The 21008-nt window shown below is 39.6% G+C and overlaps 1 protein-coding gene across 4 annotated transcripts in view; it reads right to left on the reverse strand.

The window, feature by feature from the left end:
• Window positions 1–5658: 5658 nt before the first annotated feature.
• Window positions 5659–21008, reverse strand: part of LRIG3 (leucine rich repeats and immunoglobulin like domains 3) — a 51735-nt gene continuing 36385 nt past the window's right edge. For 3 of the 4 annotated variants that reach the window (XM_015073258.3, XM_053226438.1, XM_015073259.3), the window contains 9 exons: window positions 19993–20064; window positions 19331–19494; window positions 16744–17064; window positions 14927–15208; window positions 13503–13955; window positions 12583–12741; window positions 10641–10784; window positions 10272–10547; window positions 5659–9044 (listed from right to left, as the gene is read on the reverse strand). In XM_015073258.3, coding sequence (XP_014928744.2) covers window positions 8800–9044; window positions 10272–10547; window positions 10641–10784; window positions 12583–12741; window positions 13503–13955; window positions 14927–15208; window positions 16744–17064; window positions 19331–19494; window positions 19993–20064 — 2116 coding nt within the window. In that variant the 3' untranslated portion in view covers window positions 5659–8799. The remainder of the gene's footprint in view (window positions 9045–10271; window positions 10548–10640; window positions 10785–12582; window positions 12742–13502; window positions 13956–14926; window positions 15209–16743; window positions 17065–19330; window positions 19495–19992; window positions 20065–21008) is intronic. The other variant, XM_015073260.3, reaches the window with a different exon arrangement.

Consider the following 21008-nt stretch of genomic DNA (forward strand, 5'->3'; position numbering starts at 1 on the left):
AATGAAATTAAATAGTAAAACAAAAATGATCGAAGTAATGGTAAAATATGTTGGGCAATCTATAAAGCCATCTGCGAGAAAATTCTAGAAACATCATTGGAGAGAGTGGAGGTGGTAGGAAGTGGTAGGAACTCAGGAAGAATGTGTTAAAGTCATTCATTAAGAGAAGGACAGAGAAGATTTCCCTCTTGCTAGAAAAAAAAAACCAGAAAAATGCATGTTAACATTTTAGTAGTAAATTCCTAAAGAGTAAAAATGCAAACAACAGGTTCCAAACTAGCAAGGTAAAAGAAGAGTGAACAAGAAAATTTTCAGCAATCTAACAGAAGTCAGGAAAGGGAAAAAAATGGGTACCTGGGTGGCTCAGTTGGTTGAGAGTGAGACTTGGGCTCAGGTCATGATCTCACAGTTTGTGGGTTCGAGCCTTGCGTGGGGCTCTGTGCTGACAGCTTGGAGCCTATAGCTGGCTTCAGATTCTCTTTCTCTTCCTGCCCCTCCCCACTCTTGCTCTGTGTGTGTGTGTCTCTCTCTCCCTCAAAAATAAACATTAAAAAAATTAAAACTAAATAAAAAATTAAAAAAGGAAAGGGGAAAATGAAGAAAGCATAGAAAAAGGCTGGGAAACAGAAGAATATAAAATGGTAAAATCCAAATATATTAGCAAAGTCAAATGGTAATAGCTTGAACTCCTCTATTAAAAACTAAAAACCACATTGGGGGAAATTTTCAGGTACATTCTGATTATAAAGGACATTTTTTTTATTGTGGTAAAAAAGACAACAAAATTTAGCATCTTAGCCATTTTTAAGGGTACCGCTCAATAGGGTTAAGTGCATTCACATTGTTATGGAACAGATCTCCAGTGCTTTTTCATCTTGTAAATCTGAAACTCTCCATAATAGAGTCCCCCTTTCCCCTAGCCCTGGTAACCATCATTCCACTTTCTATTTGTATGAATTTGATTACTTTAGATACTTCAGATAAGTGAAATTATACTTTTTATTTTTATTTAACAAATTGTTTTAATGTTTATCTTTGAGAGAGGGGGGGAGAGAGAGAGAGAGAGAGAGAGAGAGAGAGAGAGAGAGAGAGAGAGAATGAATATGAATCTAAAGCAGGCTCCAGGCTCTGAGCTGGCAGCACAGAGCCCTATGTGGGGCTCGAACTCACAAAATGTGAGATCATGACCTGAGCTGAAGTCGGACACTGAACCGACTGAGCCACCCAGGCTCCCTGGAATTATACTTTGTAAATCACACAAAAAGATGGAAAATAACAGGATTGGAAAAGAGACATAAAGCAAATAGAAAATTAATTGGTGTAGAATAAACATTAGCCACTCCAATCAGCTTATGCTCAGAGCAACACTGCTTTTTAAGGAGTGGGGCGTAGAAGAAGAATCAATGGAGGAGACCAAGAAAAAAAATGAATGGGAGAATCATGAGCAGAATAAGAAGAATGTAGAGATTCAGAAAGTAAAGATTATGCAACAATATATTAGTTCAGTCAAATAAGGACCTAAACACGTGAGCAAATGTAGAAGTTCAGAGTACTGATGATCTCTATTGGTGATCTTGGCCAAAGCAATTTCAGTTGAATTTGAGCAAATTCCTGTCTCTCAGATTGAAGAGGAATTGTGCTTTTGAGAAGTTTGAGAAAAAATGGGTGAGAAGATAATGTACAGGTGAGGCTAAGGGAATATAAATATTGCTTTACAGGACACATATAACCATTTTTATATATTGAGAGCAAAGAGATTAAGCCAGAGGGGTGGCAACATCTCTCTCCAGCTACATCTCACATACATTTCCTTTAACACAGGGCCACTCACTGGTCCCTGAACAGCCCTATACCTTCACCTGTACTTTGATATTGGTACTGTTTCCAGGGTCTAAAATTTCCTTTCCCTTTTTTGCCACTTCTTACTCATCCCTTTAGATTTAGTTCAAATATTCCCTCCTTTGTTAAATCCTCTCTGACTCTCCCAGGAGAACCAAACACTCGATCCCTTGTATTCATTGGGTTTGTAAATAAGTCTGTTCTTCTGTAACAAATGGTATTTATACATGGAATTATCTATGCCATTTCTAGGTATGAGTCTAGCCATGGATTTCTCCTCCTTAGTATAAGTCATATTTCCCTGCTTCTTTACAAACCTGGTAATTTTTTTATTATTGTATCAAATATTATGCATTTAAACTTGAGTGCTGTGTATTTTGGTATTTCTATAAATATTTGAAATAGCTTGACTCTTTTGAGTCTTCATAGTTTTTAGGTGGGACCAGAGCAGTCTTTAGGGCTAATTTTGCCCCATTACTAAGGCAATGTCCTGGGTAGTCTATCTGATGCCCACTGAATTATGAAGTTTTACACTCCAGTTAGTAGGACCAACTACTGCCCCTGTGGGAACTTTGGAAATGTTCCTTCTAATTCTTTTCCTGGCCTTGGGTTGTTGCCTCACACGCATGTGCTAATGGGTATTCAACTAAGGGGAACCTGTGCAGATCTCTGAAATTGTCTGTGTAGTTTTCTCCTATGTAGTACCCTACACTCCCAACTCTCTTTCACTCAGATAGATGGTTGGACTCCAGTTGGTCCCCTCTTCCAATGCCATAGCCTGGTATTAGAGGGCTCACCTTATTGATTTTTATTTCCTTGGGGATCATTGCCTTGTGATTCCCAACGTCTAATGTCTGAAAATGACTGTTTCAACAATCATTATGTTTCAATGAGGAAAAGAATGGGAAGCTAGGAGCTGGGAGATTTCAGATTAAAAAAATAAATATCAACAGTGAAGTTTTTAAAGTTATACATGCATAGTCATAAAATTTAATCATTACTGATTAAATTCTAACTTTTGATCACCACGATATTTTGCATAGATTTAATGGCTTCTCCTTCCCTATATAGCTGTTATTATTCGCATAGAGCTTCTCGGGTATTAGCATCCATGTAATACGATATGTGAATTATAAAGCCACTCAAAAGGAGCTACACTGTGTAGGCAACAGGTTTTTTTTTCTTCTCCTGGTTGTGGTAAGCTTATAACTACTTGTGTCCCGAGAAAGGCAAATCAGATCCACTATTGATTATATTAATACCTACTTATTGAGAATTTTACCATAAGAAAATCATCACTGTTTTATCAGGGTGTGACCTCCTGAAAAGAAGAATCCTTCAGTGATCCAGGCCATGTCTCATTGACTTTTGATATCCCAAGAGTCTATCACATTGCTGGTACTCATGTGTTGTTAAGAGACCTTGAAACACAGTTGCAAAAATCTGTATGACCAAATACACTCAATAAGCCTCCTTTAAAAGTATATCCATGGTTGAGGTGGAAAGAGAGGACACTGTAACAGCGGTGGGATGTACCACTGCAAGAGGATGCTCAGTAAATGCTAGCAGGGTCAAGGACTTAGTGACCCACCACAACAGTGGAACCCAAGTCCTGGCATCTATGTTAGGGCTGGTCATTGAGGCCAAGCTGTTCATTTTTAAAAGGGAGCTTGATAAATTAATGAAGAACAAAGTCAATGAGCATCTTGGGCTGTTCTTCATATTAAAATATGATTTCAAGCAGGGGCAGGACAAGCTGTTATAAATACACCCCAAATGCCGTGTTCAAGTGCAATAAGCACTTTTTTCCTCACTTATGTTGCTAGTCTTCAAAGCAAATATCCCAGGTTGGTGGGGAGACCGTATTCCATTCAGCCATTCAGAGACCCAGTCTCTCCTACAGGTGAAGTCAAGGAAGAGCAGCTCTCGGCTATGGCTTTCCAATCAGACAGCTGCAGGAAAAGGACATGGATGGGTGCTTGTAAGTAAAGGTTATGTGTCCAGGCTTTCTACTTCTGTTCACATTCCACTGGGGGGAAAAGTCACACAGCGATAGACACACCTAAATGCAAGGTGACTGAGAAATATATAGTAGCTGGGCAGCCATATGTGCAGTTCCTACCCAAATAAAAATCTGTTGACACACCTGGCCACCTGTTTACTTTTAGTAAACTGAACAGGAAATTATTTTCCTGCTGACTGCTGGACCAAATCATCTGGTGATTGTTTGAAAAAGAAACAAAGATCTTTTGACTTCCTTTAGTTCTTTCTAGAAGGCGTCCTACTGACACACAGGTTAACTGTTCTTAGTATTTTTCATACAATGACATCACAGCTGGCTTTGTAACTAACAGCTTCCTGTGCTACTCTCATGACAGTTCATATGAAGTTCTATGGGAAAACATTGCTACGTGTGGGGCAAAAAGGAAAAGCTTGCTTTTCAAGGAGCCTCTGGATTCTAACAGAAGAAAAATAAACATTTCAGGACAATAATTTTTTCGTATGTCTAGGAGTTTCTTTGGAGAAAAATATTTATGAGTATTTAAAATATTTAATTTTAATATTTAATAGCCCAAGCATCTAAGATAGCACCTAAGAGTACTCAAAAAAAAGTTTGCAAAAACAAAAATGAGAAAATACACACAAGGACAAGAGTGTTGTTGCCAAATTTCAACTGTAGGCTGTACATGTGTCAATATAAACCACAGAGGTGCATAGGGGCTGGCCAGGGGTACTGTACTGTTCTCTGAAAAACTGGGAGTAGGGGGTTGCAAAGCAGGTACGGTTTGAAGGGTGGGCTGGATCTATGAGTGAAAGATCTTATACACCATAAATGGGATTTAAAGCTTAGCCATCAATGGTTTTTAAACAGGAAAGTGACCGATTCAGATCTAGTTTAGAAAACTAATTTTGTGAAACAATGAATCGGGTAGGAGAGAGACAAAGGACAAAAGACAGATGAGGGTCTGAACTTGGCAGTGGCAATGGGCTAAGAGGGAAGGCATAAACCATCTTGAGGACATTCAGGTGCAAAATCAATAGGAGTGGTGATTACTGATGATTAAACATGGAAGGGAGTACCAGAAATGAAATTGTTCCAGGATGCAGGTGGGAAACCTGGATAATCAACTTGTTCTAGGACACGCTGAGTGAAGTGCATTTAACACTTGTAGATAGTTCCATTAAAATTACAAAGTTAGTTCAAAAATAGCTACAGGAGCCAAAGCTATAGCATTTAATGCAAGGTATTATAAGTATTTATGAACCTGCTTCCTGTCCCTCTGATTAGGACAAGGATTTTACTCATTTCTCTATCACTGATTCAAAATATACATACAACCAAGTATATAAGAAATGTCTGACAGCTGAGAGTGTGTTATCGAATTTCCACTGAGCTGTAGATAGATCAAAACAAAACCATATGCAGAAATATCACAGTAACTACCAAAACAATGACAATAATCTCATGAAGGCATTAGGTGTTATGTTTAAACAGGATTAAAAAAAAAGTTTACTTGTTAAAAGCCAAAATCAACCATAAAACCCAACAGAGATACATGAAAATTATAGAAATCCAAGAGTGAAATTGTAACAATTGTGGATTGCTTTGCCTTATTAAGATGTATTCTTAAAAATTCTTTAACTAAAACATGTAATTCTAATAAAAGGCTACATGCAAATACTGATTATAATTTCTTAGGCTCATGGATATCAATCATCATCTGGGAGGATACAGAATTTGGACCCTAGACACTAAAACCGGTAGAAATGATAAATTATCTTGAAATTTTTACAATAGAGAGATTTGGGGAAACTGTATACATTTCAATCTATAATATAGATTTTCATGTTTTTTTTATCTCAGTAATACATCTCAAGTTAAATCAAACATCTTTATTAAAAGACACCAATTATCAGATTTCTCAAAACAAAAACAAAAACAAAAACAAACCAAATGGTCCCAAATATTGGGATCAATATTTCTCTGTTAAAAGACTTTGTTTTTATACATTAGTTTAAAAAGTGCCTCATGGAAAAAGGTAAGTTCTGGTAACTGGATATTTCTCAAATATTGAAATAATTCAATTCATGAAGAAACCATACCCCTCTTTGAAGACTCTAATAGTTTTTTTGGCAGGACGCTGAGCTATTCAATATGTTCATGGAATGCCGTCTTAAAAAATAGTGAGTTCTAAATTATCCTATTACACAAGTCCAACCACTGCAGATTCCGAGAGTGGGAGGCACACAGCAGGCTCTCTGTGGTGATATTTGGTTCTCCTTCTTGAAAAATACCCCTGTAGCACATCTATTGTAATGTTGGTTATAAATTACTTCCTATCACATTAAATCAAAAGGACTAACACCCTTCAGGTGTGTACAAATACCAATTCACTTTCCTTTTTGACACCAAGTTTTTAAAAATAGTACCATTGGCTTTATTCTGAGAAGTAATTTCTGGCTTCTGTAAAGAGGACTGTGAAAGTGAGTTGTAAACGTTCCACAGACTAGACATTACAAAATATTGCTGGGGCACCTGGGTGGCTGTCGGGTAAGTGTCCGACTTTGGCTCAGGTCATGATCTCACGGTTCCTGGGTTTGAGCCCCGAGTCAGGCTCTGTGCTGACAGCTCAGGGCCTGGAGCTGCTTCGGATTCTGTGTCTCCTTCTCTCTCTGCTCCTCCCCTGCTCATACTCGGTCTCTCACAAAAATAAACATTAAAAAAATTTTTTTAATGTTGCCTGCCACAATTATATAACCTTTATCTCCAAATATCTTAAAAAACAGGTTGAGATTACCCACAGTAACGATGTTATCATTAGCACTGGTAATGAAGAAAACACTATGAAAGTGGCGTGAACATCTATTAAGATATGTTGTATGTGAATTAGTCTTTATCAGAAAGCACAGAAAGATTACATTGAAAAATTTTAGGCATTATTTTTCATAAACTAAATGATTTGGTATTTATCTTTTTCTGAAGTCTGTATTATTCTAGGATATATTAATACTTACTAGATTCATTTTGTGATTATATACGTTCTTTTCCTGCAAATGTCAAAGAGAAATTGAGCTGTTTTTCCACACAGCTAAAATTATCTGTAATCCATATATACACACAGAGTAAAAGGGAAAAATCATATTAAAGTAGAATGAATATAATTTTTGAATTTCAAGTGTTAATGATTTAAACCTTTGTGGCTAAGTCCGGAAAAATGAAATCCTTTAAAAGAAGTTCTTAATCATTGAATAGGCCCCCATCAATGCTTGCAACACATCTGGCAATAATGAAGACAAGTTAATAAGATTTTGAAAGTCTGGCAATATGATAAAGCCAAAGCATACAAAATCACTTCTCTGCACGTAGTCACTGGTGGTCCAAGGAAGGATCAACTTCCTGTCCTAGACTCTGGTGTCTACATTAAAGGAAGAAAATCTTACTACAGTCTGGGGTCGTTTCTGGCTCACAGACGACAAAACTGGACACTCCCTAAGCAGGAAAACGTCACCCCCCCAACATATCCTCCGAGAAGAATCTGCTTTTCTAACAACTGCTTTCACTTTAGTTCAAAGGACTGAAAATGGTATAAATTCACACCTTCATCAGGTTGGATTTTAAAGCTTAATGTGCTATGCATTAACTCTTCCCATATATATTTAACTATTCTTGGGCAAGAGGATTGGTCTTTAAACTATAGACGTAAACAAGAATTGCCTTCAAAAAATCCAATTTCATCACCTGAATTAGTAGACTTAAGTTTATTTCAAGTAATTGAAATAATGTCACTTAATTTTAAAGATGACTATATTCATGTTTTGTGTGTATATATGCACCATGTAATGACATTTTCACTTAAATACTATTTAAAACAAATATTTTAAATAGTTTAAGTAACAGATTTGATACTCAGTTTTTACCAAAGGCAGGATAACCAAATTAGGAAAATATTTTAATTCTTTAGAATAGCTTAAAAGTACCTTTTTTATAAGAACTGCTCATCCAACACAAAATCAGTAAAATATAGCCAAGATTTCTATCAGCATCCCACTATAACCTGGAACAGTAAATGAAAATCACCTCTGTTATAGCCACTTTAACTACAGAAATGTGCAGTAAACCATGCTCTTGTTATAATTAAAGGGATGGTAAATGTGAAACTATTTGGAAAAGCACAAGGCATCAGGCCACATAAGGCATTATTATAATTAAAGAAACATGGCTTGGGCAGTGATGTAAGCAATGGTGGTTGCACTACATTATACCAGACTATACCAACAAATCTTTTGTTTGTAAAGTTAGAAATAAATTAATACACCTCAAATCTTTGTAGCTCTTTTTCGTTTACAATGTGCTTTTATATACACTAATCTGATTTGAGTTTGCATTACCTCAACTCTGTGTGATAGGCAGAATGGTCAGTTTTGGCTCATATTTTAATGTGCTAAGTAGAATTTCCTTCAACTTGGACATGATAATATGAAATTATTAAGCCTAAAATGTGTTGAGAACAACAAAAACTGTAATTGTATAGATGGGGCTTGGGATCAAAATGACACATTTTATTAAATGCAATGTGCAAAATAAAATGAAGTGACCTCTATTCAAAAAAGGTACAAGACAGGTATTAATTAAAATGTTTTAGTACTCATTTTCAATAAAAAGAAATCTGGCATTATAAAAATACATAAAATAGTCATGGATTCATACCATTAATTTACATTAAGATTTTTTCTTCACATAAAACAAAGTTAAAATAGTTTAAAAAGGTATCCTTATATGAAAGTTACTCCCAGTATAAAATTTTTTATAACTTTTTGTAATTTTGGTCCATCTGTATAAATAAGACATTTTATCCTTTTAAAATTCATAACTCCATTTAAAAACATAGGATTCTCTCTCTTTTAAATAAAAGTCTGCTTGAGGTAGTATGTTAGAGCTCTTCTTTGCTCCTACTCAGTCTAGGTGTCCAAGTCATAAGACTGAAAATTTGGAGTCCTATGGTTTTCTAAGGTCTGTTGATAGGTACACGTGTGATTTTCTTGCTGAAAATCTGTCCTTTCTTTCCCATATTCCTCTGACTCAGAGTCCAAGTCTGGGGAAGAACGAGCTTTTAGGTGAAATGCTCTTGGCTGACAATCTGATGGCTGCCCAAAGCTTGAAAAAGCATCCAGGTGAGCTCTCTTCAGAGGCTTTCCAAATGTTCCTGAAAGAAAACAAAAAACAAACAAAACAAAACAAAAAAGACCCCTTAACATATGGGTCCTTTGGCTAGTATGGATATCAAAACACATTTTAAATGAAGGAGCATCTTACCCAGTGAGCACAAATAAGTGTTTTGTACAAGTCACTTATGGTTTCAGGTATATGTGCATCTGTGTTATGGAGAGAGAACTTACGGAACGGAGCTGACGAATGAACACATATGTCCAATCGTTGCATTTCATAACCTACAGTAATATTAATCACTGTGCAATGAAGTTCCCCAATATAAGTTCTTCCAAATCCTAGCTTTGTTACTGAAGGGTCCACAATTTTCCATGAAGGAGATTTGGATTGTTGGTTACAAGTAAATTGTGCCTAGATACAGAAACTTTCTCTCAAAATCATCCTTATGCCTTGCCCTTTCTTCTTCACTAACAAAATATTATTTGACTCAAATTCTTGTCACAGTCATATAAAAGATATTTTCATTGTTAAAAGAAGGAATATAAGTAGTTACACTGTGACAAAACAAAATTTCTTAAAAGCTGGTAAACGGTTTTAAAATTCCATTTTTTAAAAACAAGATAATTTGTGGTTCATTTTCCCATATCCTCACTCAGTGAAAAGATGGCCTCAGTTCTATCCGTTGCCTGTCTGAAGCACTAGACCAAAAAACTCACAAATGAGTCTTGGCACTAGCCAGTGTCTACCACCACCAACTTGGGCTTTAAGGCTCTGACGGGCTCCTCCGCCAAAGCAGTCCGGCTTGGCAGACGGGCAGATGCTGCCAGGCGGGACGCTGTCCACCCTCCGACCGTGGTCCAAGTGTGAGCACCACCAGACAGCCCAAACCACAATCATGCAGCGCGCACAACTCCACCCCAAAAGCTGCCGTAGCCCAAAACCACTTTTTCCACATGGCTGACAAATGGAGCTCCTAAGTCACTCCCCAAATTCTTGTGTTCTAGATGATGCCACACACAGTGTTAACCAGAAAGCTCCTAGGGCTTACTTACGGATTACATATATAATCAAGGAAAATCCCCCGTGGCTGACTCCGCCTTTAGAAACACGTGTACTAACTCACAGGATGTCATGACAACACCATTTCAACAACAACGACAAAACACTGTTCACAAGTTTGGCATCTGAGGCGCTCACTGCTCTCCCACATACAACATGGAATGTGAGTCCTGAGTTGAGGGGTCTACTAAGTTAATAAACTCACCCATGAAAGAATTACTTGAAGCAACTGATGCTGGCTCTGGACTTAGACTGAAATCTAAAGAGGACTTGTTTAGACACAAACTTTTCATTCCGGGTCCTTCATTCTGAGAGTAAGTGGAGTTGATTAATTTCCTCACATGTGAAGGCCATCCTACATCACTGCCATTCTGTTCACAGGATTCTTCTGAAGGATAAGGACATGGGTAGCACTCCTTTTTCTTTATGTGACTGGGCTCACAGTGGTCCATTAAAGCTGTTCTCAGGTCAGGGCCACAGCCTTTCGAATTTGGGGACATTATCAGAAAGAGCCAGAGTTAGTGCTTCTGAAAATCTCTCCAGGAAACAGAACTCAGATAAGAAAACCACATACCTGTATGATAGGCTTCAAAAGGATCGGAGCCACATACATTCCCCTTCAAATACACAGGGCCTGAGGATCCCAAAAAGGGACAAAGGAATGGATCCGTGGAAACTTCCACATCGGCTTCACTGCTATTGTCGATATTGCACGTTCCTTTAAAACAGACATCTCGGTCACCAAATGAATTTGATTCAAGTATCCTTCAACACTGTCTCCACTTTTGGTATTTTCCATTATTTAGAGATAAAAATTTTGGATAGAATGACATATAAAAGAAATAAATTGCAGAAATTTATAGCAGGAAATTTACTGAGGCCTATGGATTAGTAACTAACTAAATCCGTGCCATCTTACAGAAAGAGCACTTGATTAACCATCATACGGACGTGTTCACCTCAGTGAGCCTCCCCGCCCGGCTTACGGGAGAAACTGATCTGTGTCTGCGTACAGCACCTAAAGCAGCCATGGTCTGAAACACATGATGGCATCAGCACTGCCCCCTTCCTCCATAATGTCACAGGTGAGCAGGATGAGGAAGGGGCCTTCAGCAAATGATCTCTGAATGCCCAGCTCAAAGATGAGCTCGGCCAAAAAAAAAAAAAAATCCCTACTGTGAGTATCTGAGCCAAAAAACCCAGAAATGATATGCCAGTTAGCAGTGGCCACAGTAGAAGGAGGACAAGAGATGCGGTGCAGGTGAGAGATGCCATGATAGGCCATGTGCCTGAGAAGTAGGAACCGGGCAGTCTTCGAGAGAAGAGACTGTGCAGAATGTGATCAGTGATGCTGGTGGCCTCTGGAGCTGCTGACAGCACCAATCTCCAGCCCCAGCACCCACGTGACAGCATTACTGCGTTCCAGTTCTGTTGCTTTAAACTTTCATAAATGTCTCCGGTAAACCCTGCTACATTTGAACAAGCTTGGGCTTCTGCCCTTTGCAACCAAATGAACCCAACCAGAACACCCACTTGGGTGTGCAAATCTTCTATCTCTACACCGCTGCCTTGCCAAGCACTTTGTGATTATTTGTTGAAATTTTTGTCTCATCACTGACTATACTAGGAGACTGAAAACAAGTATCTTCCCTCTTGCCTACAGAGTCCACCACAAAGCAGATATTCCATAAATGCTTGTGGGACAAGATGGTAAAATGTTTGAAAAGAATGTCAATAGCTTTCACTTTTTGAGCCCTTTAGTATGTGCCGAGCACTATGAAGTTTTCCAGTATCATTTTAATTTCACAACAACCTAATAAGTACTATAGAAATGCCCAAGATACACAGGGAGTAAGTGTCAGAAGTGGGTCTTGAACCAAGCCTGCGTGCTTGTCTTATGCTGCCTCCATGGTTATTCTTAAAACCACACAGTTCTTTTTTTAATGCTTATTTTTGAAAGAAAGACAGAATGTGAGTGGGGAAGGGGCAGAGAGAGAGGAGACACAGAATCCAAAGCAGGTTCCAAGCTCTGAGCTGTCACCACAGAACCCAATGCAGGGCTCAAACCCAGGAACTGTGAGATCATGACCTGAGCTGAAGTTGGAAGCCGAAGTTGGAAGCCGACTGAGCCACCCAGGTGCCCCAAAACCATACAGTTCTTAAAGAGTCAGAATTTGATTCCTCTCATTTGACTTTTAAGACCATATATGAAACCAGTTAACGTCATTTAAAAAAGGAGAACGTTCAGGGCCAAAGAGCATTTACGGTGTAAAGAAAATACTGCGTTGCATGGGGAAATTAAACTTTAGTTCTTCTATTGGTCTTCTATTATTATCAGAAACAAAGATTTTTCCAGTATTTAAGAGAACAGCATAAAAGTATTTAATTTCAAGCTTTGCTAGTGATGCTAGGCCAGTTCCTGAATATATGAGTGTATCGATTTCTTGAACTGTACTTCAGCCTTCCATCAAATTATTTCAAAACAACTACAGCCCGTGTTCATTTTAAACACTTACCGTTACTGTCGTGTTGCGGTAAGAAAAATCCACCTCCTGAAGAAGTGACGAACTGGTGGTGGCTTCCACTTTCTGAGGAGATGTACCCATCCTGCCTGTCGGCTAAGGTTCCCTGAGATGACAAATAACTAGGGATATCTGCTGGCAAGTTGGTCTCATCTACAATCCAACAACAGCACTCTGTTAACCCAGGATGACCGTACATACCCCACAGCCTTCCTTGATGAACAGTAAATACTGTTTGGGTTTCTGTATAAATCAAGTAAACCTACTCCTGAAAACCCATCTTGATTGTATAGTATTTAGGTAAGGAAGATTAGGGCTTTCTGTCTGCTGCTCGGCGAGCACAAGCCCATTTTCTACTGATCTTCTCCAGAATACCCCTCCCAAATTTCAAAAAATAAAGGCTTAGGAATTTTCATGGGATGTATCTAAGCTCTTGAATTAAGCTTGATTTCTGCCATTTTTCCAACTTAATATTTACCAGCAGAGGAGTCTGCACATATTAGTCAAGTGATAGCCCCTCCCACTAATAACAGGATCCTCCCCAGATGGCTGCACGCACATGACAAGACAAAGAACTACGTCAGCGTGTAAAGCTCACAGCTGAAGGGCTGCTCCTGTTCTCCATCACCACCATGTGAAAGAGTGAGTCTGTTTTACTCTGTGATTTGGGCTGTATCTCACAGCCAACAGGATATTCTGATGAGGTTTTAACAAAAAGGATTAATCTTTAAACGTCAGCTTTCTTTGGGGCTGAGGTGTTATTTTTAGCTAACCATATTTCTGCAGCTTGCAACAAGTGAGTCACCCCTCTGCCATGGCCTCAGGATGTGAGACACACATTCTAGACGAAAATTACCACGGGACCACAAACACACATGACGACGGCCTGCTGTGCCAAGCTTCTGTTTACACACCTGTGTTGGTAATGCTGCAATCTTCGTTCCTCCGCCTTGTGTGGTATATGATGACCACCCACACGAGCGACGTGCCCACCACACAGCAAACCACTGCTATGATCACGACACCCACGGTGGCCCATCCGTCGTCGTCTAACGACGAAGCGGTCATCTGAGGGGAGTCGCAGGTGGGAGTGGGGATCACACTGAGGCGCACGTTGCCTCTCTCAGTGCCAAGGGTATTAGACATTTCACACGTGTACTTCCCAGCATCGCTGACATCAGAGTCCACAATGATCAGCAGCTGATTGCCTGCTGCAAAAAAGTGCCTTTCGGTGACCACCAAGGGGCTGTCATCTTTGGTCCAGTTCAGTCTGGGAGGAGGGCTACCTCCAGCAATGCACTGCAGGACGGCCGTTTCTCCCTTGGTTACAGTTCGGTCCAACAGGGGCCGCAGAAAGGATGGGGTCTCTGAAATGACAAGTTATGCTTTTAATCTAAATGAAATTAGGTTTTGCATATCATAAGACCCACTAGTTCAATTTACTAAAATTGGCACCTAACAATGTATTCTTCCACATCTTAATGTGTACACTTCTTTAAGAGCCTAAATGTGTATACAACATTTGGGATTTCATTTCATTATTTGGCTGTCATTTATTGTGACACCTGTTAAGGATAATATTTACTATTTTTAAATCTCAGCCTCTCTCACTCTTGGCAAGATTGGGAATTGTGGAAGAAGGGCAATGTGAAACATTTTAGACATTTCTTAGAAACAGAAGATATATAAAAATAATTTTAAGCAGGGGGATGTGTTGATGGAGGAAAGATTTCAGAATGTTTAAATGTTTTAAAGGGAAACTTTCTAGTGCTAGATGTCCAAACCTATATTTAAATTATGAAAGTATTTTTATTTTCTGGTATTCATAGGTTACTTTGCTCAACTCTTTCAAAGATACACAGATGATTAACATATTCAAATGCTTAAAAAGCTCCCGTTTAGGCAAAAGGTAAAAGACAAACTCCTGATTTCCAGAATGGCAGGGCAGGCCACGAAAAGAGAACAGGTCCTTCCCAATCTGCTCACATGTTTTTTTTTCCTTAAATATTTCTTATAGTGTAAGGATTATTGGTAGAGACTGGGCAATGGGAAGAGGAGGGCAGAGGAAAAGGTGACTCCAAAAAGGGGAAGCTTCAAAGCATTTACTTTTCTCCTGCCCTCGGAACAGAAGAAGCAGATTCATCTCACTGGCCTCAGGCTAGAAGATGTAATGCACTCCCCACGTCGAGCTCCCAAGAAGCCATCTGCCCTCTCCAAGGGAAGGCAGTGTCTTATGGATTACCTCTCACCCTCACAACTTGGGACACTTAGGGCCTCTGGGGGAGCTAGTTATCTTTAAGATTAACTTACATCATGGAACCTGACAACAGCCACTTACCTAGGACAGTCAGAGTTGCATTTGCAGAAATGCTTCCTGCACTGTTCTGAGCTGTGCAGCTATAAACCCCGATGTCCTCTATCTTCACATCCACAATAAAGAACACATCGTCCTCAGGCATAACATGCATGCGTCTCTCCCTCGCAGCAGGGAAGTCTGTGCCCCCGTCCTTCTGCCAGGCTATCTGTGGGGCTGGATGCCCCAGGGCGGCACACTCCAGACGTGCCATTGCCCCGGCTCGGATGGTAAGGTCCATGGGGGTCTTGGTGAAGGAAGGAAGCACTGAAATCAGATAAAGAATATGGGCATCAGTGCTATGGAGTTTTAGGGGTTCATTTCCCTTCTGGTTTTTTTTTTAAGTACATACCTACCAATGCCCCTGACATAGTTAAGGCTGGTGTTATTTCTGATTGCAAGATAAGGAATGTAAAGCTGAGATGAAGAGGTGCCCTCAAGGTTACACAGACACAGAAATGATGAAGTCAGGCTGAAACAACACAGGTCACCTGATGTTCAGAGTGAAGGTCTTTCTGCTATTTTCAAGATACTTCTCAGTTCCCTCAGTAATCATCTGTGAGATCTTGGGCAAATCAATTAATCTCTTTGTACGCTGACCACTCTCTCCTGGCTCCAACATTCTATGACTTTAGATATGTGTTTTGTCCTACAATTTTAAACTCAAAATTATTGTATGTGTCAGGCCTCAGCAATCATTTGTAGAATGGATACATTAATGTATCATACAAGAAAATCTCCTACCACGGAAAGTACAAATGATTAAAGATAAAGTGGTAAGACTCCAGTCATAAAAACGTATACCAGCCACACAAAGTAATTACATATTTTACTAACACTAGCTAATACTTACTGCCTTTAGTGAGCACTCACCATATGCTAGGTATTCTGCTAAGTTCTCTGTACCAATTATTTTATTTAATGAAGATCACACCTCTCTGTAAGGTAGGTACCATTATTCCTAATTGAAAGATGTGGGGCGGGGGGGGGGAGATGTGGAAATGGAGGCACAGAAAGGTTAAGTAACTTGCTAAGGGTTACACAGCTATAAGCACGAGTTGCAGGATTCCAACCCAGACCTCAGAATTAAAGGCCGTGTGCTCTAACAGCATACATCATGGCCTCCCCACATCAGACTAATACATCGTTGGGGTGTCTGAGTGGCTCAGGTGGTTGAGTGTCTGACTCTTGATTTTGGCTCAGGCCATGATCCCAGGGTCGTAGGATTGAGATCCACATCAGGGTTGGCATGGAGCCTGCTTGGGATTTTCTCGCTCCCTCTGCCCCTCCTCTGCTTGCACGCACACTCTCCAAAAATTAAAAATGAAAAAAAATGGGGTGCCTGGGTGGCTCAGTTAAGCATCGAACTTTGGCTCAGGCCATGATGTCATGGTTTGTGAGTTCAGGCCCTGTACTGGGCTCTGTGCTGACAGCTTAGAGCCTGGAGCCTGCTTCAGATTCTGTGTCTCCCTCTCTCCCTGCCCCTCCCCCACTCACACTCTGTGTCTCTCTCTCTTTCAAAAATAAATAAACATTGCAAAAAATTAAAAAAAAAAAAAGACTAATACATTGTGAACTCCCAGGAGAGCAAAGAGTGTCTGATTCAGTCCTGTGTTACCCATCACGATGGGGTCCTCGACACAATGACTGCTTGCATAGATGCCAAGACTCTTAATTTTGCAGAGAGGCAGAGAAGGGAAGGGTTAGGTGGGAAACTCTGAGCAGAAGACAGGGTCAGGATTAAGAGAAAACCAAATCTAAAAGGCGTCTTTAAATGCAAAAGGAAAAGTCAGACCACATACTATTTACTGTGAGCTTGGCTTTGACAGAGTAGGATGAGCCAAAGTGATTGGAGATGACACACTGATATCTCCCCTCACTGGTGAATTCCACGCTGCGCAGCCGGAGAATGGTGGTGTACTCCATCACCTCGCCGCCTTGGGCCCGCAGGTGTGCGTAATTTTCCATTTCAGCATCATGCAGTAGTTCATTGTCTTTTTTCCAAGCAAAAGTCATCGGGGAATCACTGCTGCTGGCAGCCGAGCAGATAAAACTCAAATTGGAACCTTTTATTGCCGACTGTGTTTCTGGTTGAACCGTGATCTGGGGTTTAGGAAAATCATCTGTTCAAAATGGAGGGGAGAAAACAAAACAATTTTAAGGCTCGAGAGTCCAAAAGCTACTCACTTTTTAATACCAAGAAACCCAAAACAAATGAGGGCTTAGGTTTTACGCTTTGTGTATTTTTCACAGATGGACTAACAGTCTTAGTGTTGAAATGATGGCCTGGGAGAGTGTTTATCAACTAATTTGTTCACTTCAAAGAGAGACTGAAACTTATTTATCAGTCACTAACTGAGAGGAGACTGCTATTTTGGAAGATAGGTTATCCTAGGCCCCTTATGCTTTTTTCATACAGATACAAGAAGACGTCAGTTATGGAACTTCCAGGCTCAGAGATCATACTTAAATGCTACTTGTTTTGGGAGAGTGCGATTTTTTTCCATGTTACCCATGAGTAAGCAGCAGGGAAATTAAGAAATCACTATCACTAAAGACAGCAATTAACACCCATTTACCAAAGACAGAACCCATATTAAAAAGCAGTAATTTTTAGATACAGCAGAAAAAGATAATCCTGCAGTGAAAGAAAAAGCATCTTTCAAACTTCCTGTGAGACCCTGGCTTCAGCCTGGGGTTTCGGGTGGACAATCAATCAGGCCGCTGTGCTACACTGTTGGAGCTACATTATAATTAGAGCTGAGCAACTCTTTCATTCCAAACAGCTATTTTTAGTTCTCTATTACTTTTTGGAAAAGTTACCTTCTTGAACTGCAGTTTCTTGGAGATGGTCTAAACCCAGAAGGAAAACAGCTTAGAAATACTGAAATGTATTATTTGGGTGCTCTAGAAAAACAACTTGTGAGTGTGTGTGTGTGTGTGTGTGTGTGTGTGTGTGAGAGAGAGAGAGAGAGAGAGAGAGAGAGAATATGTATACCTCTGTGTCTGCACATGCGTGAATGGGGCATGGGAATGTTCTGATAACTCCAATGCTGCACACTTCCAATACCATGCTGTAATCAGGATGGTTTCTTCTTCCGTGGAATTATTCTAAAATTCTCATCTGGTATATCAATGTTTAGATCCACAATGGAAGGAGTGACAGAAAAATCTAAGGACACCATATGTACGTCTCAAAGTAATCGCGTTCCTATCTTGAGACTAGAGAACTGTGAAATAAGCACCATGGGAAAGGCATGGCTCAGGCCCTTCTAGATGAGTGCCAAAAGCTTATTTAGATCCAAAAGCTACATCAGACATTTTATTTCCAGAAACTGTTGGCACTGTTTAATGCTGCAACCTAAAAAATATATTTTTCTTGTACTTGACTAAACAATCGCAGGCAAAGCAGTTTCAAATAAATTTTTAAAGGCCAATGTAAAATTAGGTTCTGTAATATCTTAACACACACGCTAAAATTTAAGCACAAGTCGATTTCGTGTTCTATGTGCACATTTATTTTTACAAAGGTCTCCATGGTGGTGAATAGTAAACAGCAGTGTGGTGTGGTAGACAGAAGCCTGCACCAGGGAGATGAGAACCTGGGTTTTGATCCAATCTGCTGACTAGCAATGTGAGGTGTGAGATTTCTGACACTGAGATTCTTAGATGCTATGACAATGGACCTTACATTTATTTATAATAAATTCAAACTTTCTACTCCTTATAGTGCTTTACCCACCGGGAGCAAAACTGTTAACGGCCCATCAATCATAAGCAGATAATTTTTCTCTTTCTACTCTTAATACACAGCATTTACACAGGGGTTAGTTCAGCCTCTCAACAACCCCACGGTTGGGAAGGGAAGTCCACAGAGTTCCTATTTCACGGACACAGAGATTGAGATTTAGGGAAGCAGGAGGGCTGCCCCTGTCCTTCAATTCTCCCAAGATCCAATGTCCTACTCTTTCCATCAAACCACCCTGATGTCAAAACAATGACATTTTGGAAAACTCTCATCTGTAACATTAAAATCATCACGATAGATCCATTTACATCTACCTCAGCAGACACGGAAGCTTCATTAAGAGAACAGAAGCTTAGGGGGCGCCATTAGGGATGGCCCAGTCTGTTAAGCATCTGACTTCAGCTCAGGTCATGATCTCACAGTTCATGAGTTTGAGCCCTGCGTTGGGCTCTGTGCTGACAGCTGAGAGCCTAGAGTCTGCTTCAGATTCAGTGTCTCCCTCTTTCTCTCTGCCCCTCCCCCACTTGCACTCTTTCTCAAAATAAATAAACATTAAAAAAAAGAGACAGGGAACATCAGCTTATTCAAAACCATTAGCTGGAGGGAAAAAGAAGGAATGCAGAGGCAACAGGTACACTCACCACACACAAAGCCATCTGGGCTAACAGCGAAAATACTTCTTCCTTTTAGCAGCTGAGGATGGGCACAACTGGCATTTACAAAGCTCTGAAAGTTGTTTTCTGCCACCCACTGTGGGAGCCATTTTAGCTGGCAATCGCACAAAAGGCTTGATGTATTTAAATGCCTGAGGAGAGTAATTATGTTCAATTTGTTTTATATGAAATGCAGATTCTACAAGTAAACTAACTCAAGTAAATATTAACAAAGCAATGAATGTGGAAACCAAATACACCCTATGAAATAAATATTCTCTAGTCCACCTTAAAATGTAAGAAATGTATTAGCACCATATTGTTTGTTCTTATCGACCTGCTAAGGGAGAGGGACTGATGATATATCAAAAATCTCTCACTACTGAAGACCTGTTACTGGGATATTCATTGCCCTGCATTAGGTCCCAAAAATGTAAATTGCAAATTCCTAACAGAAACAAAAAGATACTCCTCTTTTCGAGCAAAGGAACAAATAACCAATTCCCTTTGCTTTCTGGTATAAAAATTAAGTAATGCTAAGGACATGCTAGACACTTTTCATAGACACGTGATCTAGGATGACATACCTCGTAAGAGCTCCCCCCACCATGTTTTATTTGAAACCCTTGGAAGGAAAAAGAAAAGCTTACAATTGCTGAAGTTTCTTCATCTGTGAAAATGCATTGCCTTGTAACGACATGATTGCGTTGTCACTCAAATCTCTGAAAACAAAATACATTAGAGCGAATTATGGTCACTGCATGCCTCAGGGAAAGGCTGGGCCCACACTCCTCACCCCATTCACCGAACTACTCCATGCGCTAAAATATATAAACCATGCAACTCCAGAAGAACACAAGAAACTTAGATCAAAGAATATCTATTTGTATCAGAGGTAGGTTCTGTTATAGTAAAAGAGATTTGCTTTATATCATTATGTACAGGTTATGTGACTCCTAAGGGCCTAAGCTGTTCTGCTGTATTTTTTTAAATAGTTATATGGCTTGTTCTGCTGTGATACTTTATTGTTTCTCATTATTCAAGTTAGTAACTTGAGAAGTTAGAACTTCAGAAGTTACTGAGAGTAACTTTTAAATACACAACTAAAATTCTTCATAGTTATCCTTTTTAAAAAACCCATCATGCATCAAATCCTTTCTATGACATGCACTGGGTTAAATGACTTAACATTTACTCCTCACAGCAACCCAAAAGAAGATGGTTTTACTAACTTGTTCAGCATGACAGGCACAGCTAAGATGCAAACTCCATTAGTTTCAATTTCAAAACCTATGCTCTTAATAGCCCATTCTGCAACACACATGTATGTCACTGCTAAAGACAGTACGGTGTTCAGACGAGATGTACTTGCCGTAACACACTCTGGGAAGCGCATTAGTAAAACCAGAGAATATTCTAGGCTGACTTTATTTGTAACTAGTACCCACAAGCAGTTTGAATTAAAGCACTCTCCACAATGATTACTACTCTGGTTTTCTTTACAGGTCAGAGTGTACAAAAAGGATTTTGAATAAGATGAGGGGCAAGAGAGGACAGAGTGAAGGTACCAAACATGGGCAGAGAAAGAGGCTGGGAGAGTCAAGAAGGTTTAGAAAGCTAAAGCCGAGGTCAATACTCCACTGATCCACTAATTCCACTTTCCCAG

This window comes from Acinonyx jubatus, chromosome B4 (assembly GCF_027475565.1).
Source record: "Acinonyx jubatus isolate Ajub_Pintada_27869175 chromosome B4, VMU_Ajub_asm_v1.0, whole genome shotgun sequence".
Lineage (NCBI taxonomy): Eukaryota > Metazoa > Chordata > Mammalia > Carnivora > Felidae > Acinonyx > Acinonyx jubatus.